The sequence below is a fragment of the Hydra vulgaris genome, chromosome 11, assembly GCF_038396675.1.
Source record: "Hydra vulgaris chromosome 11, alternate assembly HydraT2T_AEP".
In the NCBI taxonomy this organism is placed as follows: Eukaryota; Metazoa; Cnidaria; class Hydrozoa; order Anthoathecata; family Hydridae; genus Hydra; species Hydra vulgaris.
The window spans coordinates 26,921,827-26,938,829 of record NC_088930.1 but is presented as its reverse complement, the minus strand read 5'-3'; the positions used below and the strand labels follow the sequence as shown (position 1 = coordinate 26,938,829).

The 17,003-nt window shown below is 30.5% G+C and overlaps 1 protein-coding gene across 2 annotated transcripts in view; it reads left to right on the top strand.

The window, feature by feature from the left end:
• LOC101238654 (FYVE and coiled-coil domain-containing protein 1) overlaps positions 1 to 17,003 on the top strand; it is a 122,017-nt gene that overhangs the window by 85,885 nt on the left and 19,129 nt on the right. For both annotated transcript variants that reach the window (XM_065810622.1, XM_065810623.1), the window contains exon 19: positions 12,959 to 13,068. In XM_065810622.1, coding sequence (XP_065666694.1) covers positions 12,959 to 13,068 — 110 coding nt within the window. The remainder of the gene's footprint in view (positions 1 to 12,958; positions 13,069 to 17,003) is intronic.

The window sequence follows — 17,003 nt, the reverse complement described above, 5'->3', positions numbered from 1 at the left end:
AAATCAAATTTTAAAAAGAAGTGATTATGTAAGTAATATTAAAAAAACTGAAGTATCTCATTTTTTCCTCCTGATTTACTTTTAGCTAGTGATTTTCTCTTTTTATCTTTTATTTTTGAAACTTTTCCTAATTTTTGTACAGATTATGAGTGCAAAAGAAAACTATATTATTTAATAAAATTTCTATAAATATAAATTTCTAGACACTTTTTTCATTAAGAAAACTTGCTTTTAACTGACAAATGTGTTGATTTAACATCACTAAAAATCACCACTTCATTGCTGGTTTATTGATATATAATTTTTTTTTTTTTTTAAACATCTTCACTTCCAACAAGGCTCCAAGCAACCATTAATTAAAGTTGGAAGTTAATGGAAGAGAAAAGATAAAGATTGTAGAGCAAGATAACAATTGACAGACAACTTAAAGGATTGCAAATTATATGAATCAGGAAAGCAAGATAAAGAAAGCGAATTCCAAAGAGCTGATGTTCAAGGAAAAAAACTAGACAAATAAGAGTTTTTGGAGCACTTAGGAACAGTCACAGAAAAAGGATGACACTTAATTGAATGACTAGTAACACGAGAATGAATTATAGTAGATGGCGCAAGAGACGCTAGCTCTTTAGAGCAGTGCCCATTAGAGTATTTGTAGAAAAGAGAAAGAGAAGCAACATTACGTCGATGTGATAATGGTTGGAAGTTGGCTGCAAGAGCAGGTCCAACTATGTTTACAACGCGTTTTTGCACCTTGTCTAAAAGAGAAATGGCATCATAAGAGAATCCGCCCCAGATATGGTAACAATATTCCATACAAGGCCGGATTTGAGATTTATAGAGATAGAGAATAGAATCCAAAGTAAGAAAATGACAAGCTCGATAAAGAGATGCAACCTTAGCAGACGCTAATTTTGCAACTGATTTGATATATTTCCAAGAAAGATTGGAAGTAAGAGTTAATCCTAGAAGATTAAGAGTAAATGACTCATCGAGTACATCGCCATTCATAAATATAGGAAAATCTAAATTATTGCAATAACCATTGGCTGAAAAAAAATTGAATTTTATCTGAATTGAAGTTCACCAGTCACTGTGAGCCCCATGCTGTAGCAGAAGTGAGATCCTTCTCAAGCTCCAATGCTCCCTCCAAGCAATCAGAGGGTGTTGGTTTCTTATCATGACAAGAATAAATGGTAGTATCATCAGCAAACAATGCCACCTTAATGTGAGAATATCTGGAAGATCGTTAATGTAAGTTAAAGTATAGGGCCAAGGATAGAACCTTGAGAAACCCCTGAAGTTACAGAATAAGAAAAAGAGTGTTGTCCATCGAGGACAACTTTTATACTATGATTGGAAAAGAAGGATTCAATAATCTTAAAAATGTTGCCGGATACATTATAAGAAGAAGGCTTATGGAGTAGACCAGCATGCCAAACTTTATCAAAAGCTTTTGAAATGTCAAGAGCGATGGCCTTAACCTCTCCACTTTTATCTAATGCACGATAAAACCTATCAGTTATTACTGTTAGCAAATCAGTTGAAGAACAAGAAGATCAAAATCCATATTGATGGTCAGAAAGTAAGTGATTAGATTCAAGATGAGAAATTAAAGGTTTGTTAATTAAAGATTTAAAAACCTTGCTTATGATTGGAAGAAGACTAATGGGATGGTAGTTAGACAAATCAGATCGCTCTCCAGAATTTTCGAAAATAGGGATAACAGATGCCGCTTTCCAGCAGGCTGGAAAACAAGACTCTGATAAGCACTTGTTGAATAGTTTTGAGAGTATAGACGACAGCTCCGGAGAACACTTCTGCAAGACAATAATAGGTATGTTGTCCGGGCCACGACTTGTAGAAGAGTCTAAGCAGGAAATCGCTTTAGATGCAGAAGCTGGAGTAATACGAATGTCAAGCAATGGATCAACCTGTTTGTTGGCAATATCAGGTAGAACGCAACTAGTGGAATCAAGAGATGATATTGATGAAAAGTTTTTAGCAAACAATTCAGCTTTGTCTTTAGGTGAGGTGACAAAGTCTGAACCATACAAGAGAGGTGGAATTAAAGATTTGCCCTTATTATTAATACTATTAAAGATTCTCCAGAAGTCACAAGAGCCTAATTTTTGAGATGAGATATGAGATTTTATGACCTGAGAACAGAGGACTTTGGCGTTAGACAAAACCTTTTTACAATTGTTTTTAGCAATAACAAACAGGCGTCTGTTTTCTGGAGAATTGTTTTGCTGATAAATTTGGAAGTAACGGTTTCAATTGGCAATCGCAGCAGCACAGTGTGAGAAAAACCACGGAGGAGAGTTAGGCTTGACCTAGAATCGTCAAGAGGGAACAAAAAATTCCATGCCAGCCTGAATCCACGTAGTTCTGTATAAAGCACATTTGTCGACAGGAAGACGAAAGATTTAATACCCAAGGGCCATCATGAAGAAAATCACGGAAAGAATCCCAGTCAGCTTTACTGTAGTTGTAAGAGTTTCAATAATGGGGGATTCAGTTGATGAAGAAGAATGAGATATTAGTTTTAGAGTGATCAAACTGTGATCAGAAGCACCTAAGGGTGAATGTGGAGAAACTGAGCACTGACTAGGATCAGAAACAAGACATAAGTCGAGTAGAGAAGGTAAATGAATCGGTTTGTCTGCAAAGTGAGTTAGAAAGTTGACATTTGAGTTAGGGATTGAGAAGGGCGAAAGTTGTGGGCTTTAATGTCTGCAGAGTCAACAACGATATTGGCTGATGGATAAAGAAAGAGGGCTTGGTCAATATGATCAGAAATAACATCAAAAAGAGTGCAGTCTTGAGATGAAGGAGAGCGAAATAGAACAAAGAGAAAAGCAATAGAGTTAAGTGGTGCTAAACGAAAGCACATAAAAGAATAGTCTGTGGATTCAAACCTAGTTTCATGACGAATAGGTGAGTTCTTATGAATGTAAATGCCCAGGCCAAGCATGTGACTATTGAATTCTTTACAAATTAAAGGAAGATAACTATCAACACTAAGATTGCAAGATGAGACAGCTAAACTTAAATTAGTCTCACAAAGAGCAAGTAGGTCTGGTGAACTTTGCAAGAGGTAAGACTCAACAGAAGAAAAGTTACTTCGAAGACCACAAATATTAGTGAATGATAGGTTTAGAGAACTTGGTGATGATGATAACCATTAACCAACATGGATGGTGTCCCTGTTTTTACTAAAAGTAAAAACAGGGACACCATCCATGGGCAACATGGCACTGTTAATACTTTGATATTTTTCAGCTGTTGATGGAATCAGCCTCTCTGAGAGCTACCACAGAGTTTGAGAAACCTGACTACCAGCCGGCCTCAGGACCATAAAACTGAGTTTTAGAGCTGTACCCTCATTAGGAGATAATAGAATGAGTTGCTTAGTTATAAAAACAGAGACACAAGCAAAACCCATGCATTGAGTCAATAAGATCCAACATTCAACATCCTATACTTGAAACAAAGTATTAAAAATACATCTGCGCCAGCCTAATAGATGAAAAAGGGGTGGGAGACTGGTCAACAAATAGAATCTGTTTACCCCTTAAGTCTTTGCCTTGGACGCCTTCTACAAGATAGTATCCTGATGTATTTAACATTTTTTTGTTATTCACCTTCTCAAGGCCAAGAAGGTCACTAAAGATGAGGAGTCTACTTAATTGTGGTTATAACCCTCTCTCAACTCTATAACTCCGAAACACGAACCTCGACGAACAAGGCTACTGCGCAGAGAAACAAGTTGAGTTAACATCGCTTCAAGATGAGTATTTTTATTGAGACACCATCTCTAGCCTTTGCCTAAAAAGGCGCATTCTACAAGGCAGCAGGGCATGAAGCAGATTGTACTGGGTTACATGTTACCAATAGCAGGATAACCTGACCTGACCTGATATCCTGCCCTGACTTAAAATACACATATAAAACAGTATAATATACATTTAAAACATATAATATACATATAAAACACAATAATATACATACAAAACAGTACAAACATATAATATACATATAAAACACAATAATATACATATAAAACAGTACAAAATTAAAATTATCGAAATTACTAATTTGGATTATAAAATTGTAACAATATTTATATAGCTTTTAATAACTGGTATGAAAATTAACGATATTCTGTCATGGCTTTTAAAAAATGCTTAAAGTATAAGATTTCTTAACTTCTGTTATGTAGACACTCTCCAAAATCAGTTATAACAACAAAAACTCTCCCTAAAAAAATGGAATAAAATTATTATTGAAAACACTGATTGCACATAACTATGTTGTTTTAAATAATGTGAAAAATTGAATAACACCTGACTAAATGAATGATAAATATTAAACCCGATTTGTAAGAATGTTTTTGTGAGGTATTAACAACACTAAAAATAAAAAATGCCAATAACATTAAAAAGTACATTTTTACTTCTAAAACTTATTTCTTTGTTTTTAGTGAATGTTTAGAAGTAGTGTTTTAGTAATGAAACTACCTAATAATCATTTTTAACAATAGACACCAACGTTAAGGCAGCCAAGATGTCTATCAACACAGAATGTCACAACAATAATAAAACAATGATTGCACTCAACAATAACACAGTAAATACACATATAACAGCTTATGGATGAGCCAACACGCTGTCTAAGCTCAAAACAGAACACAAACATACAAAAATTAAATAACTTACAAACAACAAAAAAAACAACGACTTATGAGTGAAGCAACACTGCGCCAGAGGTTTGAACAAAACACAAACAATCACAGCAATAACATAACAATGATAACACAACAATAACATAGCAAGTATGAAATGACTTACGAGTGAGCCAACACCGCGCCAGAGGTCTACACAGAACACAGATATACATAAAACAACTTATAGGTAAACAGACACTGTGCCAGAGGTGTTGGCTCACCTCTATCCAATATCCATCTCTGCTCACTATCTCTATTTCTTTATTGTAGACTTGGCAGAGCCTTTTTTAATGTTTGATCATAGCCTACCTTTTGATTTAGTTTTTTCAACATAGCTTTTTGTCTTTGAACAACATCTCTAGCCATCAAAAATGATCCTACTCTTAAGTATAATTTCACCATATTCTTTAAGCGATTTGTTTTAATTTCTTTTTCAATTTTAAACTGGCAGGAGTTCTCAACAATAGCATTATAAAAACTTTGCACAGAAATATTTATTCAAACAGAAATTTTATTTCCGTTTGAATAAATATTTGCTGACACTCTTTTGTTAGTGAGATTAGTTCACCTCGATTTTGCACATCAATAAGTCTTTGTCCATATAATAAATATTTTTCAAGAATATAGTTTTTTAAAATATAAGTAATTGCTTAGTTTTCTTCAGATAATGTTTTTAGCTTTCTTTAAAAATTCTGACAAAATGTTGCCAGCCAAGTATTGAAGACCATCTAATTTCTTTGCAGATATGGGTTTTAATTCAATTGATTTCTCTGAAAAAGATGTTTTGTAATAATACAGAATTTTATCAGTTAACGATGTTGATATAAGTGTACTGCAAGGTTTTTCAAGATCATTAAAATATTTATCAGACTCTATTACAAGTGAAGAATATGTTTCCATGTAAAAGTTTTCATCATTTCATGTCTTCACTAACTTTTTTTAAATTTTGTTGCACTGTTGGTATAATAGATCGTTTATTACATTGTTATATGGAGATATTTTATTTAATATTATGTCTGGATAGTATTTTTCACTTAGCAAAGTATCTATAGCTTCATTAACTGTTTTTATTATCTCAACTGATAAAAAATCTTCTGCTTCAACAGTATCAGGTTTTCCAACAGAATGTTTTGCATGGGAGTGTCTTGTTAACCCACCCATTGTCTCATAACACTTTTTTCACTTTTGACATAAGAATACAGCAGATGTAGTCACCTAAGAATAACCATTACATGCAAATTTTAAAGAATAAAAAATTACAAATCATAATTACAAAAAAATTAGCGTGCTATGAAATATAATTAGCTCTACTGGTTTATTCACACACATTTACAAGCTGCTGACTGGATCAGTTCATCATAACTTTTATTGACTGTGGTTATAGATAATGCATAGATATAATTATATCTAGACTAGTTATAGATATGCATGGTACCCTAAGCAATACACCATACAATTTCTTTTATTTTGCTAATTAATCCAAAGGTAATACAAAAAGCACTTGATCTAGCCTCAACAATGCATAACAAAAGCATTAACAGAAACAACTTCTATATGAAATATAAAACTATTAATACTCTGATATTTTACAGTTGTTGATGAAATTAGTTTCTCAAAGATTTACCACCTTACTAGAAAACCTACTATCAGTCAACTTAAGAACAATTAAACTGAGTTTTAGGGCTGAGTTTTATAATCAAAAAGGGATAAAAGTAAAAACTGTTGTATAAAATCAAAAAGGTCCAGCGTTTATCATTCTAGTAACAGTTTAAATTTACATCAGTTTGTTAGATGAAGTAGGGGTGAGAGGAGGCTTTCTACAAGATAGTAGCCAAGTGTTATTATAACTTATGCTGAAATCCATTTTGAATGAATATATTGTATTTCCATGACAGTTTTAAGAAATATTAGAAAAATTGTTTAACTAAAAATTTTTTTCTTGTATTTTTTGTTAAGCTTCCAAGTAACTGATTTAGCTTTAAAACAAAAAAATGAAACTGGAGTTTTAGTTGGAGAAAAAAACAATAAAGAAAAGTCTCCACCTAACAAAACAAAAGATTATATTATTTCTCATATAAAAAAGCACATTGACTCCTTCCCTCAGGTGGCACCCCACTATTGTAGAAAGGATAGCAAAAAATTATATTTATCACCTGAATTAGATGTAGATTCAATGCATTGCTTGTAAACAGACAAATAATGACCACTAAAAATATATTTTTTATTCAAAAAATTTTAAAATCCAAAATTAATTTATTATATAGAACAAATTAGGGTTTTAGAGTAAACATTTAAAAAAAATCTCACTCTATAGTGTATATATATATATATATATATATATATATATATATATATATATATATATATATATATATATATATATATATATATATATATATTTTTTTGTTGTTTCACCTCCCCAAGGCCCAGAAGGCCACTACAGATGAGGAGGCTACTTAATTGTGGTTATAACCCTCTCTCAACTCTATAACTCCGAAACACGAACCTCGACGAACAAGGCCGCTGCGTGGAGAAACAAGTTGAGCGCGGTACTACCAGGGACGTGGTGGGGATATATATATACACATATACATACATATATATATATATATATGTATACATATATATATATATATATATATATATATATATATAATATATATATATATATATATATATATATGTATATATGTATATGTGTATATATATATATATATTTATATATATATATATACACATATACATACATATATATATATATATATATATATATATATATATATATATATATATATATATATATATATATATATATATATATATATATACATGTATATATATATATATATATACTGTATTGGACAAAATATTTGCAACCAACATCAAACAATGCTAAAAAGTGTTCCTAATTTTACGTCTTAAAAACGAAACGAACTATACTACCACAGCAAACAGCTCAGGAGTCTGGAGTCATAGCATGCCATGACATGAGCAATCAGCTGAAAGGTGACAGCACACAGGCAGAATTTTGTTGACAAGTGCCATTTTGCAGCGGACAAAACAAGTGCAACTTTTTTGGTTTGTTTCATTTTCTTAAGTCTTGTCCGTGTCAACGTCACGGAAGTTTTTTAATAATTAAAGGAAGTATCCAGAAGTTTCCAGAAGAAGTATCTGGAAGCATCTAGTAGCATCCAGAAATATCCAGAAACATCTAGAAGCATCCAGACGCATCCAGAAGCTTCCAGAAGCATCGAAAAGAAGCATCTAGAATCTTCCAGAACAGGTTCACACAGGTTCATTTTACTATATAAGAGACATGTAAATCGACATGTAATTCAGTTAGTATATGGAAGTCAATCAGTCAGTATTATCAAGACAGTTTATCGAAGTGAGTTTTATCAAAGTGTTTTATCGAAGAACATCAGTACAAGAAGTGAAATACAACAAGTGTTTCATTACATCAATACAGTCCACATCCAACCAAGACGTTGTGTTCCACAGAGCATTATTGTATCATCACAAGGTAAATGTAACACGGTAAGCCTTGAGAAGCGTGATTATTTATTTTTATTATTTTTATAACTTCAAGTGCAAAAATGGCTCCTGACAGTCTTGGATTGGAACTAAGAAAGAAAATTATTGGCGATTACGTAAATGGAATGTCACAAAAAAGTATTTGTGATAAATATCCCGTGAAAAAATGGACCGTATCAAGACTATGTTCTAAATATCGTTCTACGGGGAAGTTGGCAGCAGATAACAAAGGTGGAAGACCGCGTTCCACCACTTCTAGAGAGGATTCTATGATCTTCAGATCCGTCAAGAAGGATCCTTGGATATCATCAGTCCAGATACAAAAGCAATTAGAGCTGCCTGTATCGGGCCGAACAATCAGACGACATGCTGTTGAAGCCGGATTGTTTTCTCGACACCCTGCAAAAAAACCGCTGATTTCACTAAAAAACCAGAAGAAAAGACTCCTGTTTGATACATCTCATATTGACTGGAATGTGCAGAAATGGCGAACTGTCCTGTTCAGTGATGAATTGAAGTTCAACATCATTGGGAGCGATGGCATTTGCTGTGTACGTTGACCGGCCGGAAAATGCCTCGATTTACGTTACTGCCATAAAACCGTGAAGCATGGTGGAGGCAATGTAATGGTCTGGGGGTGTTTTTCTGCTATCGATCTAGGTCCAATACATCGAAACGATGGAATAATGGACCGTTTCATGTATAAAAATATCCTGAAAGATGTTATGTTACTTCATGCTCAATGGAATATGCTAATAAAATGGGTTTTTCAGCAAGACAACGATCCAAAACACACTGCAAAAGTAGTCAAGCAGTGGTTTAAGACAACCACCTATCGGTGATGGATTTGCCGCCTCAATCTCCGGATCTCAACCCTATCGAGAACCTGTGGGAGATCGTCAACCTAACCAACTAAATGCGGTAGTGGTGTAGTGGTAAGAGTGCTCGCTTTGTAAGCGAGAAGTTCAGAGTTCGACTCCCACCACGTCCCTGGAAGTACTGCGCTCAACTTAGTTTCTCCGTGCAGCGGCCTTAAGAGGGTTGCACCACGAATAACAACTAAAAAAAACACACAAAAATGAGTAGCCTCCTCAACTGTAGTGGCCCCCCTCGGGCCTTGGGGAGATAAATAATCTAAATAAAAAAAAAAAAAAACCGCAGAATTAATCGTGAAGGTGTTCGTCATAAGGATCAATTGTTTGAACAAATTTAAAAGGCCTGGGCAGCGATTCCACAAAGTTTCATTGATCACCTGATCGAATCTATGCCTCGAAGATGCAAGGCTGTGATCGACAACAAAGGATTTGCCACGAAATATTGATAGCGAAATACAGCTTGGTCAACATTTTGTCGAGTTGCACTTGTTTTGTCCAGAAGGAAATCAACTTTTTTTAATACTTTTGATTAATTTATTAATTTTCGTGTACAAATAATAAACTTTGTGATGAATAAAACTTGAAGAACTTTGTCTCTAAACAGTTACATAGTTATTTCTCTAAATTGAAAAAATGCAGTACTTTTATATAAAGAAACTTAATTAGCATTATTTGGTTGCACTCGTTTTGTCCGATACTGTATATATATATATATATATATATATATATATATATATATATATATATATATATATATATATATATATATATATATATATATATATATATATATATATACACACATATATATATATATATATACACACATATATATATATATACACACACATATATATATATATACACATATATATATATATATATACCTGGCTTATTTAAATACATGGCCTGAGTTGTTGCTTACAAGTCCAAAAAACAGTAAGCCAATTTTTATGATTTAATTTTGTGCATTTTTTAATTGCATAATGTTAACAATGAAAACTAATATTATTCAAATGTTAAACCAAGCAAATATATTTCAATAACTTGAAAAAATTATAATATATCTTTTTTCAGGACATCCTTTAACAACAAGTCGTATAAAATATTTGATTTAAACTACCCTTAGTTGCGCATCAACAAAAATTTACATTTTCTTTGTCTATTTTCAGGACCAAAATTTTTTTAATTGGTCTAATATTTAAATAGATGATAAATTTCAGTATATTAAATGTGGTTATAAAATTAACTCAAAAATTTTAGCGTGTTTTGCAGATGGGCTCCTCATTTAATACCAACTAACATAACTCTTATATAAAATTCTTCGTTCTCAACTTTTCCAACATATTCAACACCATGATTTCGAACACTTTTTTGCAAGTTTCATCAATTAACAAAACTGAACCTGAGTTTTTTTTTTTTCTTTTAGTGTTTTAATGCTTCAGCTGGTTTGATTCCACCTTAAGTTAATGCTATTAAATATGAAAATGAAAAAAAAGAAAATTCATCTAATAACAAGTTGTAGGCTTGTCTTGAGGTATATCATAAACTAAAAACCGAATAAGTTCATTACTTTATAACTCTCAGCCATATGATTCATAATACATAAATTTATAAAGTTCACTTAAAATATTTTTTTCTTTTTCTTCAACCCGATTTCTTATATAAGAAACTAAATTTTCTAACATGCTTACACTTGTCAGTGTACACCTATTGTTTTAACAAAACCATTGGGGAAGAGGTATCAAATATCCTTTATGGTATAATTTTATATGCAGATTGGCATCAAAATTGATGCTTTTAATGTCAGTTGGTTATGTTATATTTTCAATAACACGATAATAAGCACCACTATATATTTTCTTGAATAAGATATTTTGAGCACAAATTTGTTCTGTCTAGTCATTTATTGAACAAACTTATCTTGCTTTTTGAAAACCACCTTTTAAACTAGCAATGAATGATAATAAGGTTAATTTGTAGGAATCTTTCTTAAAGTTGTAGGTGTAGGTAAAGATGAAAGAGAAAGTAAAGATAGCTTTAAAAAACAATCTTCATTTGTATTTTGATGAAATGAATCTTTGTAATTAAATCCTTTTAAAGTGTATTTTGTTTTAATTTAAATAAATTTATTAATTAAACTATAATAAATTTTTCTTCAAAATGATTAATACATATTCCAGAGAATTTAGATGGTTTCCAATTAATTTTGTTTACTTGATCCACCGGGAGCATAAATCTAAGTCTGAAGAAAAATTGAATGTTTTAGTTATGAAATCCTCTTCAGTATTGTCATTTTTTTCTTTTTGTAACCGCTTCTGCAAAAAACTACTCAACACTTTTTGAGCATTTTATAAGACAAACAAGTAATATAAAAATATGAAATTTTTGTTCCAATAACTAAAGCTATAATTCTTTTGAGAACCACTTCAAGCAAATAAAGAATTTGACTAAAAACTGACCTACAATTTATTAGACTTGCTATATATATATATATATATATATAATATATATATATATATATATATATATATATATATATATATATATATATATATATATATATATATATAGCAATATAATTTAGATCTTCAACAAGTTTTTTTTATTGTGAGTGTGGAAGTGGAAGATAAGGTGTCTCAATTTAAAAAATATTGATTTGGACACTTATCACTGTTTGGAATATTTAAATAGTTTGATATATTATATAAACTATACAGTCAAAATTAGGTGTATACAAATACTACAGCAGTCCAACACACCGTATAAAAAACTTTTAAGTAATGGAAATCATGTATATGTCAAATTTGTGATATATACATACAATAAAAGTTCATTAAAAAAAAATTTAATTTTTAAATTTTGAAAGAAAAAAAAGTTTCTGTAATTGTGAAGTGTTAAATAATGTAATTGTGTATGGAAAAGTAAAACTACACAACAAGCAACATGACATATCAAGCAACTATAACCACTAACTGTAATATTTCTTCTAAAGGAAAATCCTACATTGGCATAATTGAGACTCCTTTTAAATTGCTACATGCTAGCAATCTTAAATCTTTTAACATCTATAAATACAAAAATAATACTGACCTGTCTAAGCAGGTATGAAAGTTGATAAAAGTTAAATTCCATAGTTGCTGTTTTTTGTTGTTTTTTTTAAACATCTTTGCTTCCAACAAGGCTGCAAGCAACCACTAATTAAGGTTGAAAGTTACTGGAAGAGAAAAGATGAAGATTGTAGAGCAAAATAACCATTCCTTTTTGGTTCTCTTCTTCCCAATTTAACATTGATGATCTTTTCTTTATATTTTTTGATGCCAGGACTAACTTCATTGCTATTTGTATTTTCAATGGTTTTTAATAGTATTTTTTAAAAATTTAAGATAAGGTCTTTTACCACAATAAAAAAAGCTTTCTTAATTATAGTGGCCCTCTCAGCCTTAGGGAGGTGAATAAAAAAGTAAATGAAAAAGTTTAAGTGTGTAAATATATATTTATATATCTTTGTGCACATAGCCTTGCAGGAATCTACATACATTGACTGACGATGGGGTTTATGTAGATACTATGGTGATATAAAAAATTTATTACTGAAACAAAATGTTCTTTTTTCCTTATTTTTTGTTTTTAAATACATAATTACTGTTGTTGTATTTTTTTAAAAATATCTGCTCAAAACATTGTGTCAATAATGATATTAAATAATATGAGTTTTACTTATAATGTAAATTAGTATGAGTTTATATATTTAGCTTTTTTCTATAAATAAGATATATATATTTTTTTATTATTTACTTTGTTACTTTGTTTTATTTTACAGACTGTTATACCATTGTCACGTTACTGTTCACACAGACAAGTCATTCATGGGAGAATGCGAGTTGACAAACCCGGAATTTACATAATAGTTTTTAGCAATTTATATTCAAGGTAAGATTTACTAAGTTTACAAAGGTGTTGGTCTAAAACAGAAGATTTTGAGTGTTTTCTTTTATTAATTAGCAGTGTTTTTTTTTATATCTTTTTTAGTAGGAAAATATTTAAGCAAACATTGAAAATTCGATTATAAACATATTAATACTCTCAAATATATTTTTCACTTTTCCTAAAGTATATATTTATGTTAAAAAGAGAAATATTTACAGTAGTTATTTGGTTCATAGGAAGTTGTATGAACCATTCATTACTACCATTCATTACTACCATTCATTACTAGTTATTTTTCTTTTTTTTTAATTTTTCACTTTAAGCCTCGCTCTTTTATCATTTTCACCATAATCAATCAATTGTTGATCTGTTAACCAATAACAGAAAGTTTCTATCGTGTATTAGATGGAAGCAGTAAGGCAAGGGCTTAACATAAGGAAGTTGCTCTTAACATTGGGGCATTCCAAGTTTATCTTTTAACTAAATCTGGCATGGTTCTCTTTCCTATAAGTTCTTTTCATATTGTGTATTCAAGCCTTCTCAGGAAATGTGTGCAGTTTTTTGTCTTGTATGTCCACACATGAGTATTTTATTTTAGGTAACATTGTCATGGTCGTTAGCAAGTTTTTTTATATTATTATATTAAACTAGAAAAATCGTGGGCGCCCGTGGCACCCGTTTTTAGCAACCTTTTACACATGTAAGTGATAATTATTTTGAAAAGTGAGGTGAAACCGGTGAAGACAAATAAATCTTATATATATTATGCATACCTAATGATTGTTTAAAAGTAAAAAAGAATTAAAATTAAAAATTTACATGACTTAAAAATGTTAAAAATAAAAAAATCCAAGTTAAAAAATTTCATTAAAGAATTTCTTTAGAAACTATATTACTCTCGAGTCCCTAATTAAAAAAAAGGGATGGGGGGGGGAGAGGGCGTTTATTAATTTTTGGAAAATTTTCTCACCCACCTCAAGCTTATTAAGACCCCACACCTCTTCTCCCGTTTATTGATTTTTAATTGTTGTCAGCTAAAACTTTATATCTCAAAACTAAATAAGAATCAGTGAAAATCGGCCTTAAAAATTAGAAAATAAATCTTTCGGTCATTGATAATAACAAAAACTTTCATTGTAAACAGGCTTTAAAAATTGCTAACTTGGTAAATCTCGATTCAGCATATTAAATCCTATTGAAATTTTGCTAAGCAGCTGTTCGAAAATGCACATTTGGCGGCAAGCCTCACTAGAATTAAATAGTTTTAAGCGTATTTTGTAAATAATATTAGTGTGGATTTATAAACTAAACTTTTTTATAAAAGATACTTATATTGTATCATAAAAAAGTTCTTACTTCCCCTTTTAATTTATTATTTAGTCTATGCTCCCCTCGGAGCATAGACACCACGTTCTAATTTATTAACGACTGCACCACACAATATTATAACTCAATTAGTAAAGTTTAAATAAAATGAATTTGTTTTGACGCATGATATTTTTTAAGTAATTAACTAGCTTTAAATTAAAATAACTTCTGCATGATTAATATGTCAGCGTTATGTCATCATTACACTATCAGAGAATCAGTGACCTGGGTAAATATATATAAGATAATATATATAAGCGTTGCATAAAAAACTTTTAAAAACAAATAAAGCAAAACTAACAAAATAGGAAAATAAAGTAATACTTATTCTATTTAAATAAACAGAAATAAATAAAATAAATTAATAATTTAAATAATTTGTGTTCTATTTTTATTTTGTTAGAGTGGTTGTTATTTTAAGCAACAAAATTAAATAAAGCAAAGCAAAAAAAAAAACAGTTTCAAGTCGACATTAAAAAGAATGATTTTCGTATATTTTATTTGTTTGTTTTTTTAAAGAGGAAAGCAAAAATAAAAATTGCTATTTGTTTGTAAAGTATATTAGTATAATTTTAATGTAACAAGTATTGTCTCTATATAAAAACATCTCTGTAATGCATGTGTATACTTTTATGTATAACTTTTTTATTATATAATTATATTTATTTATAGCTATATGCACATGTAGCTTATTTGAATAAGGCCTCTACTTCATACACAAAATCTCCATTGTGCAAATCCCACTTCTTCCAAAATATTTTTTTTGTTTTTCTACCCACCTCCTCCTTTTTGGTCTACTGTTATTGGTGAAATATACGTAAACAATTATTAACAATTATTATTAATAATTGCATAACAATTAATAATATTTATTATTAATAATTGTTCACCAATAATATAGTAGACCAAAAGGGAGGGGGCGGATAAAATTAAATGCACAAAGCCGAATGTTAAAAAGCAACAGGTATCCAAAATTACAAAGCGCTAAAAGATTGGGGATAAAAAACATACAGGATTAGAAAGGTAATATGAAACAATTAAGGCTATGTAAAAAATGTATACGGAATGACCTAATTGAAGCCTAAAATCTATGTATATATGTGTGTACACTTTACTTAAATGCGCCATGACAGGCAGTAGTGGTGCCTCACTTAGAAAATACTAAGTAAATCCCACCACTGACTGGTAGAATTTGAAAAATGTACATTCTGTGTATAAAGTAATTGCCTCATCCAAATAAGCTACATGTGCATATAGCTATAAATAAATATAGTTAAAAAGTTATACATAAAAATATAAACATGCATTACATAAACATTTTCATATAAGGACAATATATACTTGTTATGTTTAAGTTATACAAATATATTTTACAAACAGATAGCAATTTATATTTTCGCTTTCCTCTAAATAAAAAAAATGGAAAATTCATTCTTTTTAATGTCGACTTAAAACTGTTTTTTTAATGCTTTGCTTTATCCAATTTTGTTGCTGAAAATAACAACCACTCTAAAGAAACAAAAATAAAAACAGTACACAAATTATTTAAATTATTTATTTTTTGTACATTTTTTTCTGTTTAAATTTATTTTAATTTCCTATTTTTTTAGTTTTGCTTGTCTTTTGAAACTTTTTTTCTGCAATATTTAATTTAAAAAAAACTTGAAATTTGCTGTGACCAAGTTGTCTGAAATAAAATACTCATGCATGGATATAGAGGACAAAAAAGCGCACGCATTTCCTGGATGGGCTTGGTATTAGTTTTGAAAGTATCAAATCATTCATTACTAATTGCAGTATTAAAGATGTCCTTGATGAGCAAATCTTTTCTTTTTTTTTTTTTTTTTTTTTTTTAACATCTTCGCTTCCAACTAGGCTGCAAGCAACCACTAATTAAAGTTGGAAGTTACTGAAAGAGAAAAGATGAAGATTGTAGAGCAAGATAACGATTGACAGACGACTTAAAAGATTGCAAATTGCATGAGTCAGGAAAGCAAGATGAAGGAAGCGAATTCCAAAGAGCTGATTTTCAAGGAAAAAAACTAGATGAATAAACGTTTTTGGAGCACTTAGGAACAGTCACAGAAAAAGGATAACACTTAATTGAATGACGAGTAACACGAGAATGAATTATAGTAGATGGCACAAGAGACGCTAGCTCTTTAGAGCAGTGCCCATTAGAGTATTTGTAGAAAAGAGAAAGAGAAGCAACATTACGTTGATGTGATAATGGTTGGAAGTTGGCTGCAAGAGCAGGTCCAACTATGTTTACAACGCGTTTTTGCACCTTGTCTAAAAGAGAAATGGCATCATAAGAGAATCCGCCCCAGATATGGCAACAATATTCCATACAAGGCCGGATTTGAGATTTATAGAGATAGAGAATAGAATCCAAAGTAAGAAAATGACAAGCTCGATAAAGAGATGCAACCTTAGCAGACGCTAATTTTGCAACTGATTTGATATATTTCCAAGAAAGATTGGAAGTAAGAGTTAATCCTAGAAGATGAAGAGTAGGTGACTCATCGAGTACATCACCGTTCATAAATATAGGAAGATCTAAATTAATG